The sequence below is a fragment of the Perca fluviatilis genome, chromosome 8, assembly GCF_010015445.1.
Source record: "Perca fluviatilis chromosome 8, GENO_Pfluv_1.0, whole genome shotgun sequence".
NCBI lineage: Eukaryota > Metazoa > Chordata > Actinopteri > Perciformes > Percidae > Perca > Perca fluviatilis.
The window spans coordinates 18624834-18644051 of record NC_053119.1 but is presented as its reverse complement, the minus strand read 5'-3'; the positions used below and the strand labels follow the sequence as shown (position 1 = coordinate 18644051).

General features: G+C 40.4%; 1 protein-coding gene across 4 annotated transcripts in view; it reads left to right on the top strand.

Annotated features, from left to right (window-relative positions):
- Positions 1–19218, top strand: part of syt7a (synaptotagmin VIIa) — a 77176-nt gene that overhangs the window by 52047 nt on the left and 5911 nt on the right. For all 4 annotated transcript variants that reach the window (XM_039808838.1, XM_039808839.1, XM_039808840.1 and 1 more), the window contains 4 exons: positions 2827–2958; positions 14858–14960; positions 17312–17573; positions 18822–18991. In XM_039808838.1, the coding sequence (XP_039664772.1) occupies positions 2827–2958; positions 14858–14960; positions 17312–17573; positions 18822–18991 (667 nt within the window). The remainder of the gene's footprint in view (positions 1–2826; positions 2959–14857; positions 14961–17311; positions 17574–18821; positions 18992–19218) is intronic.

Here is a 19218-nt window from a genome sequence, read left to right as displayed (position 1 = left end):
GAATGAATAATGTGCCTGAAAAATGGCAAGGCAGTTTTGACATCTTGTGGGCTATTTCTATCCCATTCTGTGAAAAATTGTTTGTTTACACTGTATGCTCTGCTAAACAGTAACATCTGTTTGGATGGCATTCAGCCTGTATGCTGCAATTGTCTTTATAGGACGTGGTGCTAGTTCATAAAATGTATGAGTTTGCATCATTAAAAAGTCACATTTTATATTCACACCGTCCCACTCAATTACATGATGTTATTTTTGAGCCATCCTTTGGAATGACTGTTAAATATCCTGCTAAGGAGGCACACCAGTAGGTCTAATCCATATTTCATGAGAATTTGCAACTGAAATGGCACCTCTTTTTCTGGTACCACTGGTAACTTTTATGCTAATAGAAAATCTTAGTCTGCTGGTTGTGCTGTTTGACGTGGGTCAGCATGTGTACATCACACAGTCCACATGTCACTGTGCATCAGTAAAAGAACAAGCGTTAAGCAGCTGTGTGTAGATTTGTGTTAACCCTGAAGCATTGATCTTATGTCACCGGCACCATTACTTCCACAACATATTGTTACTTCAGGCCAGAAGTGGAGGGAGGGCAGATGAGGGAGAGAGGGGGGTGATGAAGGGTTGAGGAAGGACAATGCCAAGGTACAACATGTGTTTAATGTCCCTTTGCACTGAATCAATTTTACAGTAGCTTTTCACCATTTGTATTTCCTTTTTATTTGTGTTAAAGCTTCTCTGGGCATTTGAGTACTGTATGTCCCAGCTGAGCGAATGTCACCGGCTAAATGAGCATTAGCAATGTAGCACATGCCACCACCAAGGTCATTGAGCATATCGCCTATATTCAACTACACTAGTCAACTCATCATTGTAAATGTGAGATTGAGGTCATATTTGATGATGTATTGCTTTCTCTGCAACAGCAACACCTCCGATGATTGATAACAGAGCGCTCAGTAATAGACATGACCCATTGTTCAAGCCAGTTAATTTCAATCTTGGCCAGATTCCCTATCTGGGTGAATCATAGCTCAATGAATGTTTATGTGATTGACACGGATATCTAGCCTTTGTAGCCATTTGACCAAATGGGTCTCTTGGGTGATTGGTCTTCATGCTTTGTGGCTTAAAACCAATAACTTATCCTGTTCCCTGTCTCGCCTCTGCTTTCTTAATGTTTGGTGCATTAGTTGTTAAACAAATATGAAGTGTAAATTCTCATTGAGTACTTAAAAGGCGGTGGGAGAAGAGGGATCCAATAACCATTAACCAATAACCTATACTTATAGTATCATTAAAAGCACCATGCCATTATATGTATTATAGACCAGTCCATCCAGGCTCCACTTATATCCAATATTTACTTTGGTGACTAGGGGATGAAATAATAGGTCCTAATCTGTGTTCACGTTCACTTCTGCCTCTGGTCTCCTAAAGAGGCGTGGCAGTGGTGAAACCCACGTGACACAGATAGAGGAAATTACTAGGAGTTGGATTGCATCGATACTAAAATGTTTCTGGTCGCAGTTCAAATAGTTAGCTAAAAGTAATGGATAAACAGTATAATTAGTTTGTTGTGTTTAAACTGTTTAAATAGTGAGCTAAGGATAAAAGGTTGAAATATTTAGCTAAAAGTAATGGATGAACGGTTGGAAATAGTGAGCAATGGATAATGGTCTTAATGAAAGGGGTCCTTAAATTAATCTGAAAGTGGTTGTGGGGGTAGGTCAGACATAAAAGGTTGGGAACCACTGGTATAGACATAACAGAGATTATTAAACAAGGCTTTATGGTGCTGCAAAAAAAAGCAAAAAAGCCTTTGACGACATGTAAGAAAAATGAAATTGTGAGCTTTGAGGTGATAACTTTCCACAGCTTGGCAGCACTGCATTTTCTTAGCAGAGATATTGTAACGCAGTCAGAGGCTTAGGCTATAGAACTGTGTGTGGGTGACAGGAAGTAGGGAAGGAGGCAGAGAATTAAGAGTGGAGGATAGCGATGAGGGGGAAAGGGGATTTGGAGAGCAAGTGTAGTGTAATAGAGAAGATGAAATGAGAAGAGAGCAACACGGATAGTGAGAGAGCAGTGACCCAGAAAGCAATGACATACACCAACCTTCTCAAGATACTGTGTCACTCAAATAGAAACAATTAGTCCAGATCTTCTTAATGAGGCTTAATTAAATCTCAACTCTGGAAAAAGACGACATGTTCGATGGGAAAGGTGAGTCTCTATGGAAAGCAAAAGGCAGGTTAAATAACTAAATGAATTACTATGAGTGTGGTGTGCGAGTGTGTGTGTTTGTGTGTGTGCATACAGGCCTGTACATACCTTTTACATGTGTGGAAGCTGATGTGCAAGCTGCTGAATATCACATCCATTAACAATCATTAACTAATCACCAACAGTTCCCTTAATTATTTGTTGTCTGTACAATGTGAACACAGCCTGCACCTGTTGTCAGCACCACTTCATTAAAATCATTATACATTATTATTAATTTGGCCTTTTTAGTTTAAGGTTGTTTCTTAATATCCTTCCCTGGATAAAGTGCTTACTGCTGGGGTTTTATGTGGCTTTGCAGATTTCCCTGATGAACATTTTCTTTGTTACTGCTTCCTCTGTTTAATGTCATATATTCTCTTATTGTCCTACCGCCTCTTTGCTAACTGTCCTCGCTGTCACCTGAAATGACCTCTCTTTTCTTCTCTCCCCCTGCACCACACCTTTATGTCCGAATTCTCTATCCTTTACATCTTTTCTCGCCTCTCGTTCCATCTCTGTTTCTATCTCTTTATTGTATTTTTAAATGGGAGCCAGTGAAGGGAAGCTGGTGGTCCTGGCTTTGGCCATTGGTGTGGCTGAGCAAGATGACTTTGCCAATATCCCTGACCTGCAGGAAACAGCGCAGGCACCACCATCATCCAATCAGGAGCCCCCTCCTGAGAAGAGGTACCAGATAATGTATGAGAGTGCTTGTTGTATGTGAGAGAATGGTGAGTTGCAAATGAAAGGATGTGAAGGATATATCTAGGCAAGGAGAGTAGTTTTGTTTTGTAGTGTCTTCGGTGAGTCACTGCACTTAAGTGCATTGTGCCACAGACCTGCACCTGAAATAGCACCAGAGCTTGACACTGTTACAGAAATAAAAATGAGAGCTGACTATGAAACCAAATGTAGAAAAAATGCCTGTAATGCTGAGATGAGTAAAGAGATAAAGCAATTTGGACGTTAGCTGTAAAGCAGTAATGAGCTCATAAATCACAGCAGTGAGATGCTCACTGGTACTGCAGTCCTTTTCACTGCTTTTAGTGGGGAAATTTCAGTCAATCAAATAAAAACAGCGTTTTCTCATGCCAGTGGTCTTTTTTTTCCTGACCATAATCATCTCTCCCATCGCAATAACATTCTCCACCATTTCATCTCTATTTGCTTTTCTTTTCGCTCCAGCCTTACAGAGACCTCCCATTGGTAATTGTCGTATTTCCTTTGTATTTTCATGTTTTTTTTATCCCAGTCCTTTCTACTCCTGTGTTCATTTTTTTCCCTCCTGCTCATTAGCTTCCTTCAATCACCCTCTGCTGCTCTGAAAGTCCCGTCTCTGTAGCTCCACCGAGGGCCTAGAGAGCCTCCTCATTATTCCAAAACATGTTAGTCACTTACATAAACGCGCTTCTAAAAATAAACCTTTTCCTTGCCAGCCACCTTACACACTAGAAGTCAAAATATTTCTACTCATCTTTAAGGATGCACCACTCTCGCTCGCATCTCCCTGTTTCCCAAAAATAATTAGTTTTGCATTTTGTTTAGGAATTGGACCATTTTTTTGTGGAACAGTTTAAGACTCACAAATAAGTACAGTGGCTGTGTCATGTGAAACAACAAGCTAAAACCGCACTGTGCTTGTTTTGTTCCTTTTTTCGGCCATGGATGGTGGTTTTGATTATTTGTGCCAGCGTGTAACACCGTAGAGCCAGAGTGAAATCCTGCGTTTGGTCCAGCCCTAGGCAGATGCGACACACTTGATTTCCTCTGCAGTCCAATTAGGTTGTTTTAACCTCACTTTGATTCTGTGACAAATTGGAGACAATTGGGAGATGCATAATATGGCACACACCTTAAAACAAAATGGCAGGGGAGGGTGAAGAAATTCTGATTTACTCGTCACACCCATTCACAAGTGTTTCATCAATTTGACACGTGATTTAAAACTAAGGCTCTATTACAATACAGATGGTAACTGTTTTCATATCTAGACTGCACAGCTGCCGTATGAAACTGCACATGTGGGCTGTGCAACTGGAGACAGTTGCAGGGTCTCTTGTGTCTTTAGCATAATAGCAATTGTCTTCCCTGAACTAATAAGCACTTTTTATTTATCTTTAAAATGTAGCCTTTAGATCTACGCAACTAGTGAAAGATATTTGTGTCTCATGTTAGTTCATTTGTGGCTTGTGTTAGTCTCTTGCCCCAAAGCAGCCTTTGGCCTTTTCCTAAAGTCAACACAGTGCTGCAAGGAGTTAGCCTGGATGCCAGCCGAATTTAGCCCCGCCCACAAGATTCGATTTGAGGTCACATTCTGACTAGAATCTGACTATGACAACGTCAGGCTAGCAAGGAGTTACAAACAAGCATGAAAATATTCTTTCAGTAACAATGTCGCTTCTGAGAACATCAAAACTATCTGCATTGTTCAGGATTAAACCCGTAGAGCCACAGAGGAGTACAATTTGCTGTGTAATTTGCTGTGCACATTACATCTGGCTTTCCCAGCTTTTGTATTCACCTGGAAACCTCCTTAAATGGGTTGTGAAATCCACTAATAGACTAAACAGCACGCAGGAACTGCGGGCTGCTCGGTCCAGCTCTTGGCCTGCAGGACTCATCTCGATTTAACGGTGATTGAGTGCATTGTGGTATTTTCTAGATTAACCTGAGGTTCATTTAATTTCTTTCACTCGAAACAGAATGACTGGCAGCTTCTAGTCTGTGAACGATGGAGAAAAAGAGATCTGAATATAATGAATGCTTCAAATGTCTTGGCCCTTTAGCAAACTCCTGTGTATCCCTCTCCTGAGCTGTAAACTAATTCCACTTGAGCCACTCATTGTTTTGTTTGTTTCATGATAGATTACAAATTTAAATGTATAATAAATGATTTAGCCACACTTTAATTGGATGCTAAATTTAGAGGCTCAATTAAATGTCACAAGTCCACAGTATATTAGAAATGCAAGGTATAAGCTTGCTGGGACTATATCATTCCCTGTGGTGTTAGTGCTGACTTCACAGATGTCTGGCCATGATTTAATCAATCATGGTCTTGGCATATTGCTCATTCTGAATGGGGCTCTCGAGCCGGAGACAAAGCTGCGCTTTCATTCGTCTCCCGCTCTCCACACCCCTTGTTTATCCATATCATCGCAGTCTGTGCATTTACATCAAACATGTCCTTCATGTGCCCATCCCTCATCTCCATACTTGCATCACTCATGTTATACCCCATGGATTTCAACTAAATGGATCATCTGGACAACATGTGACTGGCAAATTATAAAGCCTCTGAAGTTAATGTGAATAGTTGACTCTCAAACATTAGCATCATCAATTCTAACATAAAAGGGAAGTCTGGAACTGTTGATGAATATTCTGCACAATTGATATGTGATGCCCTACATTACTGAAACAACCAGTGGTGGAAAGTAACTGTTACTCGACTACATTTCTTTAAAAGCTATAGTTATTAGTTACAGTACAGATTCAGATTTGACATAATAAAACACAGAATAACTTATAAAATATGCATAGATAGATAATGCATAATTAAAGATTAAACTAGTGGTTTGTGACTTAGTAGGGATGGACATGAGTAATCGATTGCTCGATTACTCACCATTATGAGGGGTTAATGAAGAAACACCAGCTCTTAGCTTTTTTAGTCTGATAAATAAACTAAATAAGCAACTCAGCCAACTCTGGTCGAAATAAACCTGTGCAGTATATGAAGTAGGCCTACAAACTCCGCGTGTCAGAGTTTTACTGGCATGTACTGCCCGCACTGCAGTGACACACAGCTACTTAAAAATCCCTTAATTAACAGAGTTAGATGATAGAATATAATGGCTACATGCTGTTTTCCCCCACTGTCTCTCTCTGCTGTTGTCAAGTGAGAGCGGGCAGTGGCTCAGCGCAGCTCGTTCTTCGGAGGCAGACCATTACATCAGAATTTGAATGTTAACGTTCTGAATAAAGCTCTGAACTATTCGGTACAGCTCCAAAACTATTTGGTACAGCCCTAACTTTACATAATTTTTTTAATTACAGTTTTTTTCCGACTCAAACTACAGTCTGCACTACCAACAGTCACCTGAGCTAAACAGTTCACATCACCTGCAAAACTCATTCAAAGCAACACAACTCTTAACACACGTCTCAAAACAGGCTCGGTGCAGCCAAACACTATGCACAGGCCTCACTGAGATAACACACACTGTCTCTCAGAACACACTGAGGGTAAAAACACTAGCGTCAAACACCAATACAGAAATTACAAACTTTTTCATCTTTACTGTTTGAACAATTTGAGTCACTTGACACTACTCAACAGTTTATTTAAGGAAAAAATATAGATTGTATAGCATATCAATTTTTACATAAGGTAAACAAGAAGGAATGAAAATCAGCAGTTTTCTTCAATAAAGTATTTTGTCTCTAGTAATTTATGGAATTACTGGGGGAAAAAAACTAAAGGTACATACGTAACAGTACCAAAGAATAGTGTGACTAATCCTGCCTCTCTCCAGCATCATGTGGCAAGTTTTCTTCATCACATTGGATGTTTTCATCATCTCTAAATACAAATGAATGTGGTGTTTCTATTGCTTTCACCTCCATTACTTTCTGAAAAACAGAACGCAGTTTTACTATTGTAAAGATATAGTGTTTTTCACTTTTTTTATAGCTGTGTATATAACCTCAGATATCTTACCTGGACATATTGGTATCTCTGCTCTTTTACCTGTTTCTCTCAAACGGTAAAGGGTATAATTGTTTCATTCATATTTGGTGTTTGTATACAAAAAAAGGCTTTATGAGCTTTCTCTGTATAAATACCGTATGTGTTCACTAACTAGTCTAAAAGAAGACACTTGCTTAGGTTTTCAGCTAAAATTGCAATCAGCAGTGTTTGATAGGCACCAGACTGAAATCTATTCTGTTTTGAATGTGTGGTTAACAGTTTTGACAGCAGTGTGTTAGCATTTGAACAAAGCGCTGTAAATCTACAGTGTTGTGCACGTTGTGGTTAAAGTCATGGGATAAGTGTGTAGAGTTTTGAAAACTGTGTTCAAGCAATGAAAAATGAACTAGAGTTTGGTCCACATGAACTGCTGCTGTGCAGACTGTAGTTAGAGTTTTGCACATGTGACTCCAGTTGTGCCCACTGTCGTTTAGCAATCGAAAAAAACTGTAAAATAAACATTATGCATCACATATACGCATATTGCTGTGTATTGTTATTGCTGCTGCCATGCTCTTTAAGATGCATTCTAAAAATAGATTTCCCTCCACAAGGAATCAATCCCTACATGTACATACATTACAGTCAGTACAAGCAAAATAAAATTATATATCTATTGAAGCAAACTGCTGATTTTCATTCCTTTTTTGTTTCCTACAAAAACTGGTATGTTATAAAATAAAAATGTTCATTTCACTCTTTTCTTTAAAGAAACTCACTTAAATCATTCAAACTGTAAAGATGACAAGTTTGTAATTTGTGTATTGGTGTTTGATGCTAGTGTTTTTACTCTCAGTGTGTTCTTAGTGACAGTGCGTGTTATCTACATGAGTATTGTTCATAGTGTTTGGCTGCACTGAGCCTGTTTTGAGACGTGTGTGAAGAGTTGTGTTGCTTGGAATGAGTTTTGCTGGTGATGTGAACTGTTTAGTTCAGGTCACTGTTGGTAGTGCAGACTGTAGTTAGAGTTTTGTACATGTGACTTCAGCTGTGACCACTGTCATTTAGCTGTCGAAAAAAACTGTAATTGTGCCGATCCCGTGGTGTAGTTTCAGCCTCTTGTCACGTTTCAGACATTTCCACTCTAAATATCTCACATGGTTTAATTTAAAACGCCCAAAGAGGTCAAATTATCAAATATTTTACAAAAAAAACAAAGATTGGAGAATATTTAATATATATATATATATATATATATATATATATACAAATTTGTGTAGCAGACCTTTTTCTTCTTTCCTCCTCCATTAATCACGACCCCTCAGATTTATTGTGTGGGGGCCTGACCCCTAGGTTGGAACCACTGGACTACCTAACAGTAAAACATTTAGCCCGACCTCAAGCAGCTTCAGCAGTCAAAAGTCAAATATCTTAATAGATTTTTCTGCTGAATGATTACTTCTATTTAGTACTTTAAATTTATTTTGCTGATAAAACGTCTGTACTTTAACTTAAGTAGGAGTTTAAATGCAGGACTTTTTCTTAAAGTGGAGTATTTTTTTTACATCATTGTATTGTTACTCTGAGTGCTTCTTCCACCATTGGAAACTTTGGAGTTTTGGTGTTTGCATGTTCTCCCCGTGCTTGCGTGGGTTTCCTCTGGGTGCTCCAGTTTCTTCCCACCACAAAGACATGTGTGCTAGGTAACTAGGACTACAGTTGAAAATTAGCCGACTGGCTAACACTGGCGCATTTAAAGAAATGTTGATTAATGTGCATTGTACCACAATTAGCCAAATAATCCTGCTAATGGGAACATGTATGTGAAGTACTTAAGGCCCAAATAACAACAGAGGGACCTTTTGTTGACCCTTCAGCCGTGTGTTAACGCTTCATTGTTGCCTGGCCATAGTTTGCGCACTGTTATTCCCAGAGGCCATGAGAAGGTGTTATAGTGCGTGTTATTCAATACGCTCCTTCACTGACCTTGTGTGTGCAATCGCTGGATGAAAGTATTCTGCATAGCCATTTGTTTATGAAGTGAGGCAGGAGCTGACTGACAGTTTGAACTGCACCAGAGTTGGTGGTACTGATTGAGACTTTCAAACCAAGGTTACACAATTTTAGGGGACAGAGCGGGAGGGATGTTGCACGATAAAATAGCAGAGGAACTCGGTTGGATTACAAAGATTGTGTGTTGCTTTGATTCTGGGGCCACACATGCTGAGATGTTTATATCCCAGGCACCTATAGGTTGTGAATCTTAGAAAGCTTAATTACGATGTTCGAGTGGCTCAGTAATGCCTCAATGGTCTTCACTCATACAATTCTGTTGCGATTCAGTGAACCTCTACTGTAGGTTCTTTTACCCGTGTTGCTATAAAGAGAAGCCACAATCCCCAAGAGCCTTGAATCTAGATCTCTCTCTGAGCAGCCAGCTAACGGCCCAATCAGGATGCAGGTTCAGAACAGAAGAGGCGGGATATATCCTCGTGCTACATTAACATTCAATCCACTTGCCTGTGGTCTTTCAATTATTCATCCATGCATGTTACATAATGTTGTGTAAGCAAGTGGAGTTTTTTCATTTTTCAGAATACATCTTGCAGATATTGAAAAACGTATATATATATATATATATAGATTTATACTCTGCCTCAAAGACATGATGCACTCAGTGAGATTCTCTGAGTGTCTGTTAATTGTCAAGTGGGCTATATAATGTTGCTTCATATATTATAAACTAATTAAATTGTTTAACTTGACATGAAAGGCAAATACAATGACTATAACCTTTAACATAAATCAATATAAATGTGTGTTTATTTAAAGTCATGACTGTGTGTTTGAGTTCAAACCACATTATTCTGAGTAGGAGGAGTTTAAGCTTTATGTGGTGGTGGATGTGTGTTAGGCTAATGTAATGTTAGGTTATTCTGAGGTCAGATACATGTGCAGAGTAGCATTTTAAGGTGGTAATTTCGGGCCTTGTTTTCTTAGATAAAATTAAAAAAAACTGCTGTTTTATGCTTCCAGATGATATAATCTGTCTGTACATAAACATGTAAATTGATTATGCTATGCCCTGCTAGTCGGCTCCTCCTTTGACAGGGTCTTTATGGGCCCGGCTAATCAGCAGCGACCTCAGGGGCTCTGCTTAAGACTGTCCCTGGGGCTTTGGCTCACTGTGGCCGCCATGCTCATCCACACATCATAGAGGGAATGTTGAGATGCATTCAGTTACATGCTGAAAGAAGGGGGAAAGTAGATAGCACTAAGGCGGAAAAAAAGGAGTCACAAAGAGAAGAGGCAGAGGTTAATGCATCCATCCATCCATCCATCCATCCATCCATACAGTATGTCAGGGGAGGATGAGGGTATATTCAGGGCGCAAATCAATCTTCTTTCCATGAGCAGGAGGAGGGAGTACTTATTGTACTCTGCACATCCATGCGTTATGCGGGGCTGAAGGCAGCACTTTAGCCAGCAGGTACATGCTGATACACATGCTCATCTCATACATACAGATAGAGGGATGGCAGTTGGGGAGATGAGCTATTTGGAGCATTAGCCTGGGACCCTTGTGTCCTGCCTCAGAACAGGTGGCACATGTGCAGCAGCCTCCACCTCTGAGGCAATCTTTGTATCTAATCGTGATTTAAAACATTTCGTAAACTCGAATTTTAATGGACTTTAAAAAAAATGTTTGGATGATTTCATGTTGCTGAAATTCCCCTGAACGATAGGTTAGTTTGTTTTAATTAAACTCGGAGACATCATGAATGTTAAATTGCAGAGAGTATTGGGAGGCTATAAAGGGAAGTGGGGACTGAACTGTTATAGATGGGGTGGACACTAAGCTCATCTTTGGATTCAAAAGTTATGTTTGCAATGCTGTATCGTATGTATAGTCAAAAGGGCAATTGCTGGCCAGTTAAAAGTAGTACGTCTGAAATACGGCTTTTAATCAAATGAAAATAGACATTAAACAGTGCAACCTTTGGCACCCACTGAATTGACTGACTTGTTTTTTTATTTCCATTTTAAGAAGCAGAAACAGAAGGCAGCATTTAGCACTGCCCATGTTGATTCTTTCTGAAAAGGGATTATAGTAAGTAATTTCCAGTTCCAACATGCGGGAAGTAATTAGTTAACAGTGAAAGCATCCATATTCATATGTCGCAGCAGAATTTTTGGTCGTAGACTTTATGTAGTGAAGCAGCAGGAATGACTGGCTGACTTTAGTGTGAATGTACATGTGTTTCATGTGGATGATGAGTTATGTAAGCAGCGCCATGCTTCAGTGCTGTGGTTTTGACTGTGTATGATCCTGGGATGCTGTGGCCCCTGAAGAATGATAGAATGATAGATCTAGTGGGCGGCTATGAAATTGAGCATAGACACTGAGAATACATCACTTCATGGTCTCAGGCAAGCGTGTTTGGTTGAGTGTGACATGTTTGCAAAGGGGTGGGGAAAAAAACAAAAAAAGGGGGGCTGGGTTGGGCTTTCTTTCTCGCGTCTCTCTCCAGACTAGACGTGGAGTGTCTTTCCCCCCTCCCCCTCTCTTCGAGCTGCTGGCCCTCGGTCAGGTAACAAAAAAGGATAGTATCACAGGACGGTGAAACCCAAAGTGGCCCTGCCTGCCTCCATATGTCTGCTCATGTGTGTGTGTCTGCGAGGTTCTCACCCGTACCTGTCATATATCCTATACCTTATCTTCTTTGTTCTCAGTGTGTTTGCCTGTTTGCTGCACCCCTCCAAACACACCCTTCCCCTGCGCCCAGTCCCAACAACCTCTTGGCACACACACACCCTAAACCCCCAAATGTATGGTCTGTGTTTCTAGAGCCGTTGCTATGCCAACAGCCCACTTTCTGTGCCTTAGCTGTGGGAGAATCTGATCTGAACTCGAGTCCACTCTGCCTCCCACTGGATACTGTAGACAACTGCAGGCTTTAAAGCATCAATTTCCATATCAACCCCCAAGGGGTCAGACAGAAAAAGCATTGACACCAAATATAGCAGTTGTAGTTTTACCATCTTCCACAGTTGATATGGCTTTTTAGAAATTAAATAAACTGAAACCAGTCTTTATTTTTGATTCCTACTGCATGATCTGGAGGAAGTATGTTATTTCAACAAATCCGCAGCTCCAGCCGCTTTGTTTAAACGGCGCTGGAGCAGAGGACCTCCTCATGTGCTGTGGAGCGGGGCTGGTAGAAAGGCCATTCCTCTGGCTGTACTAGCTCTTACCTGAGAATGCTCTGAACCCCTGAATGAAGCATGAAGGAGAATGAATAATTGAAGACATTCACTCCCCCATCGATAGTTGGGAGGTGGAGGAGGAGGGAGGTGCCTTGCTTTACTTCAAAACGCAAAGTCTCTCTCCGTGCTTTAGAGCCCCTTTGAGCTGATCCTCAGATCTTAGTTTAGTGTTTTACCCAGCCTTTTCCTCGCCTCTCAAAGTCATTGCCTGCAGTTCAGAGTCTGTGGAAAAAATAAACATGCCCCTGGAAATGCAATTACCTCCCTTGGCAACTAATACAACTAACACCAATTGATGAATAGTCCCTTCCCTTCTCTAAATGGTTAACATCCCTCCTCCCCATCCCCTCGTCTCGCTCTGATTCCTTTGCTGGTTGAAGTGATTGTTGGATTGTCTGTTTGCTTGTCTTATTTGCTTGCTTTTCTGTCTGTCTATTTGTCAGTATATTTTACCCCGGTTCTGTCCTTGTCTTCAGCAAAAATGTACACATTATTGCATTCAACATCAATTATCATCCAAATTAGAGCGCCCAACAAAAAAAGTACATTCTCTCAGTGAAAACTCGACAGAGATTGCTGGCCAGACAGACAGACTTTCTATGGGCTCCTTGTTTTCTGCCTGTCATAGGCATTGCCTTCACTCTGTGAGTGACAACTACTTGCATATATGATATATGCACATGTAGCCAATGCCAGTTTGTGCTTTGGCCCTTGTGTCCCCAGTCCACACTTTTAGAGTGTTGCTAAATGGTTGGAAAATCAGGTTAGATGTAAAGTTATCATTTTTAGTTATTACTTCATTACTACCAGCGCCCTGTTTTGTGACACTCTAAATGTGCATTACCTATGTTCTACTACTATTTGTCCCTTTTTGTGTTTTCAATGATATAATATTTTTGTATGGTATATTTACGCCTTATTTCTCTTTCATACTATATCTCATCTATCGTTTATTTTGAGCTCTCCATGTAAAGAACGATGGTTCTTGATCTCCTTTGTGATCAATTGTATTTATTGTCTTTTTCTTTTCTTCTGTGCTCTTTTTCTCCCTTTAGCATGTTCGTCCCTTTGTCTCCTGTTAGAGATATTGTGTGTGCATAGCTCTTTATTTTTGTCTCTTATTCTTTGAAACTTATCAGACTGACCAAACTAAGCCTCTCTTGTGTTTCCAGGCTTTCCTTCCTTCATTCCCTATCCTTTCTTGCAGCTCTGTTTTTTCTCTCTAATGTGCTGGTGTTTGTAACAATCTCACTCTCTGTTTGGTTTTGGTTTTCGTAACCTCACTGTTCATGCTATTAATATGTTCTATCTCTTCTAATACAGATTTTTTTTTTTTAATTCAGCTTGCTTTTCTATTTCTTTCATTCCTTGTGGATCATTCTATCTTATCTACAGACTTTATAATTTTTGTCCAGTGTGTGTGTGTGTGTGTGTGTGTGTGTGTGTGTGTGTGCAACTTCAGCATTCTTTCTGCATCTGCTCATGTCTTTTCTCTTTCTGTGTGTGTGTGTGTGTGTGTGTGTGTGTGTGTGTTTGTTTTTTTCTTCTGTGTTAAATGTTTGTTTATTACCTAACAGTGTTTCAGTGTTCAGCCTCTCCATGTGCCTTGACCAGTCATCTATGGAGTGCTGTGTGTCCAATGTGTCACATTACATTGGCCAGGACTTTTGCATTTGGCTCTTTCTTGTTCTATCTTTTCTCATTCTTTCTTTAATCTCATAATATTCTCTTTTAATTTATCTTCTTTTGCTGATTTTTTGTTTTCTTTACACTTTGTGATTCTTCTTGTTTTCATGATGTATGAACATAGAGGTTTTTCTCCCAGAATGTTTCTCCCACTTTAACGCTATGTTTTCAACCATCCTCGTGTGAGGGAACTAAACTTAACGTCTATTAACATTTGTACCTAAGTACCAGCTGTGCCATGGGAGATCTCTGTTCTCTCTTTTATGTTTTTATTCATATTCTGTGTTGTTGATGCATATTGTTAATAACAGAGATTCAAAGAAATACACTTCACACAACACTTTACAAAACTGTTCAACATCTGTCCTGTTAAACGTCTGGTCCTCTACATGTTGCTATACATGTCTGTCTCTTGTATATATAGTAACATCATGTTGCTGTACATGTCATTATACATGTGTGTGTGTCTCGTTGATGTCTGTAGAGGGAGATAATGATTACATTTAGTGGTTTTTGTTTTGTGTTCTGTCTGAAAATGTGTTTACTTTGTGGAGGTAACTTTCTTGTTCGAGACATGGATGTTTGCCACACTGGACATATGTATTGTCATCTCAGATTCCAAGTTTCATCAAACACAACTCACCGCATCAAATGTCCTCAGTTCTAGCGCCCGCTGTTAATCTGTGGAATTTTTGGCAGATTTCATTTGGCTTCGCTCATGATAGCTAGACAAAGCACAATCTACTTTGAAAGGACATCTATCCAAAGCAAACTTGGATTCAATTGGTCGTTTTAGATAGGCAGTTTACAAGCGCCAAACAGGTGGAGGTTGGGCTCCTTGCGTGCTCAGACACTCTCTCTCTTTCTGGAGATGAGTAAGCTTCTCAGCTCATGTGCTCACCATTTTCCCTCTGGGTCAAACTGTGTTTCTGCTTACAGGGGCAACAAGCCAGCAAACAGCCCCAAGGGCCAACCCCCTGATGCTGACGGCCACTCCTCCGTAACTGACCTGGCCAACTCTCTCACTGGAGATATGGTGATGGTAAGACCCTTCATCCCACCACACATCCACCCTACATATTCGGAGTGTAAGGTGGCTGTTATTCTATATCACTGTATTGTCAACATGTCCCTTTAAAAACCAAAAACCACACACTGGTAGCTCACCTGGTTGAGCGTGCGCCCCATATACTAAGGCTCAGTCCTTACCGCAGTGGCCCAGGTTCGAGTCCGACCTGCGGCCCTTTGCTGCATGTCGTCCCCCCTCTCTCTCACCTTTCCTGTCTTCAGCTATTCTATCAAATAAAGACCAAACAAGTCCCCCCAAAAAAACCTAAACATTGGGATAATCTGTGCCACAAGCATTGATTCCTACTGAACATGTGAGCCTTTCAAAAAGTAATAATACAGCTGGGCTCTGTACATCGTAGCAAGTATGAGTCAAATGGGAGTAAATATTAATATCTATTTTAAAAAAAAGTCACCCAGTGCAAGAATGTGTCTCATTTATGTGTAATTTAATTGTTTTTACAATGGAGCTCTATGGCAAAGAGGAAAAAGCTATATGAGGCTTTAGCTACACAGACACACGTAGGATAAATTCATTGCTCGTTTTTGGCTTTTCATGGCATTTGTTAATGGTATGAAACATATAGAATTTCACTAGACATATAGATGAAGGGAAATCTTAAAAAGGCACTTCAGTAATTTAATATTGCACTTCCAAAAATGGGGGACTCACATGATGAGTCACGGATTAAAAATAAATTGAAGCAAAAGAGGCCAATATATTCAGATTTTCAGTCCAGTTTCAAAAAAGCTATATCCTAGATCCTAAATGCTTGTGTATTTTAAGTTCCATGCCCCCTAGTTTTTAAAGCAGGCTTTAAAGTTGTAGTCTCCAACCCTGGACATTGGACAATCATTGTCTAAGATTTTAAAAAGCCCTGTCCAGAGCTACAGACATATACAGCTGTTTTCACTGGCTGCATAGTACTGCTCATGGTGAGTAAACTGACCTTGAAATGACAATTCCAGTTTGATGTGGAAGAACTTGACTAGCCTGCCAACCCCTTGTCACATGTTTGGTGATGAATCAGAACGCTAACTGTGAGCCAGGCTTTATCGGCCAAAATCATTGCCCAGCATCATTAATGCTCTTGTGGCTAAATCCCTCCAACTAGCTTCATAACCAGAAGAGTGGTGGAATCATATTGATGCCCATCATGGTTTTGGATGGAAATGTTTAGTGATCACAAGTGTGTAATATGCGGCTGTCCACATGCTTTTGACCATGTACTACATGAGGTAACTCCATAGACATAGAATGTACATTTTATTTTTATGAGTAACTCTTAGTCAGGAGGTAGGACTAGTGTTGCTGAGTCATTCTCCATGCTTGAGCCAGATTGATTTAAAGCTGCACATTGTTAGAAGAGAGCCATAATAGGAAGAAAACACACCGGCAGTTCCTACACGGACAAGCCATCCAAGGTGACTGACACTGTTAGATTAATTAAACTTGGAATATTTCACACATGCTCTGCCTGTCAGTTCTAAAACCCATATGTACAAAAGCTGAGTGAGTAAGTCTTTTCCACTTTGAAATTGAAGCTCTGACCTAAAGCATGGAAACCAACAGTTTCAGGTAAACCAGACAACCAGGCTGATCTTTTTTTCAAAGTATCAGTGGAGGCACTTGAACAAAGTGGTCTTATGAACTGCTAGGTGTCTTCTCTCCCTCGATGTCCTCAAACGCTTCATTCCATCAGTGCTATTGTTGCAGAGAGAGAGAGAGAGAGAGAGAGAGAGAGAAATTAAGGACAAAGACAGAAGGTGGAGCCAAAGAAGTGACCACAAAGACGGCTGCAAGTGCAGAATGCCAACCTTGAGCTGTGCTTTTGTTTTCTTCGTGCCTCTCATGCAATGCCCTCTCTCTCTCTCTCTCTCTCTCTCTCTCTCTTCCACGCTTTCTGTTTGTCTCTCGCTCTCTCTTTTCCTCTCTCTGTCCGCTGCCTTCTATCAGATAGTGGCCTTTTAGTGCACAGCAGTGATAAAGCAGTCAGAGTGGCTGTGAGAGAGAATGGGTGGTCTAAAGCTCCTCTATCTTCAATCTGAGCACCTCCTGCCTCTTAAGAACATTAGAAAGGAAATTAAACTCTCTCAGTCTTGTTAATGCCAGACCAATCTCTGCCTTTAAGCAGCTGCTTGAGTACGCCATGATAGAAATGCAGCTCTAAAGTCTCCTCCCCTCACAGCTTCTCTCTGTCACGGTCTGTGTGCACGTGCTTGTGTCAAGTGTGTGCCCTTGGACTGAACTTTTCATGTCAGTGGCTTCTGTTGCTGCATGTACATGTATTTATCTTTATTTAATTGCATTTGTGGCCCCCACAGCTGTCTCCAGGTTCAGAGGATGATGAAGGGCCTGTCAGTGAGAAGCTGGGCCGGATCCAGTTCAGCATAGGGTACAGCTTCCAGAACACGACCCTTACCGTCAAAGTTCTCAGGGGCCAGGAGCTCCCGGCCAAGGACTTCTCCGGCACCTCCGATCCCTTTGTCAAAATCTACCTTCTGCCCGACAAAAAGCACAAGCTGGAGACCAAGGTCAAGAGGAAGAACCTCAACCCCCACTGGAACGAAACCTTCCTGTTTGAGGGTCTGTGTTGTTTTCACTAAGCTACTTATCAAAGAACTGCTGCATTTGTTATTGTTGTTATTACATATTTCCATTTTAACTCTTCAAATTCAAAGTTCACATTAAAGTAAAATAAATATATTTAGTAATTATTTATTAACAGTTGAACACTGAAAACTCTCATGTGAAATAACCAAACTCTTCAAACTTTGGCAGATCATTTTGTGTTCATATACGACCACATTACTCCTTATAAGGGGCTGATAGTTAGACATTTTGTGAAATGCACATATTTGCTTTCTTGCTGAGAGTAAGATGAGATGATTGATACCGTTACATGAACGCTAAATATGAAGCTACAGCCAGGAGCTGTTTCTCTTAGCAACAGCTAAAGCCCACCAACACAACTTTATCAACATCATGTTATCTTGTTTATTTAATCTTGTGTAAAAGTGTAAAAATGTAGGGCCAGGCTAGCTATTTCTTTCTCTTTATGTTGAGCTAAACTAACATCTGGCTTTACTGTAGAGTTACATTTAACAGACAAATATGAGAGTGGCATCGATCTTCTTCTTTAAGAATAAACTCAAGTGTCGCCAAAATGAATTCTGAACGCTCACTCACAAACCTAAGCTTGTGCCATCGTTTCATTCATCGTTGTTTCAAGTTTTTATGACAATGACAAAGAGTGGTTTCTTAACGCAGAAAGAGCATTGTGGGAGTTGTGTTAAAATTCACAAAGTGTGAAATTAGAAAAATAAATTTGCATTTATAAAACCTTCATCTCAAAAAACTACAGACAGGTTTGATTAAAAAAATTATATTCTTGAGCACTGCATGCTACAGATGTTTAGTAGCAGCCATGCAGAGAGCAGTGAAGTGTCTCACCTCTCTATGATCTGATGTTGGATCTGAAGTTGTCTAATTATGACCATTGTGCTTGGATGACAGCGCAATGGTAGAATAGTCAAAATAATGTTAAAGAGCCTCCAAAATTAGAACAATAGCCAGTGGTCTTGAAACATGAATGAGATAGTTCTTTGTGACTATACTATACTACTATTTTGTGAGTATAATGATCTTTCTCAGTCATTTGAGAGAGCGCTGGCTGGTCCTGCAGTTTTTGAAATGCACTTTGGCCTTTGCCAAATTCATCCCTGTTAGCGTGGTGCAGATTACACTGCCCTTTCTGTACTGTCAAGAATATGTATTTCACTCTGTAACTTAGCTCTCCCATTAGTGTTTCTGAAGTTTCTGTCTCTGTTTTAGGCTTCCCTTACGAGAAGGTGAGAGAGCGCACTCTATACCTTCAGGTGTTGGACTACGACCGCTTCAGCAGGAATGACCCCATTGGAGAGGTGTCAATCCCCCTTAACAAGGTGGAACTGGGCCAGATAAAGACCTTCTGGAAGGAGCTCAAGCCCTGCAGTGATGGCAGTGTAAGAGAGGCCGAATGATGACGAATCCAGTGTTTTCATTCAGATGTTGTAATTACAGTTTTATTAAAAGTGTGATGCCATTTGTTGACTGCTCTCAACATGTGAGCTTGATTGACGTAATTGAATGGTGAGCTCAGCTAAGCCAGCCTTGTCACTGGACCATCTGTGTTTGGCACAAGGGGTTAGAGTAGTGATGTAAGATTACACAGCGAGCTAGTGAGTAATCT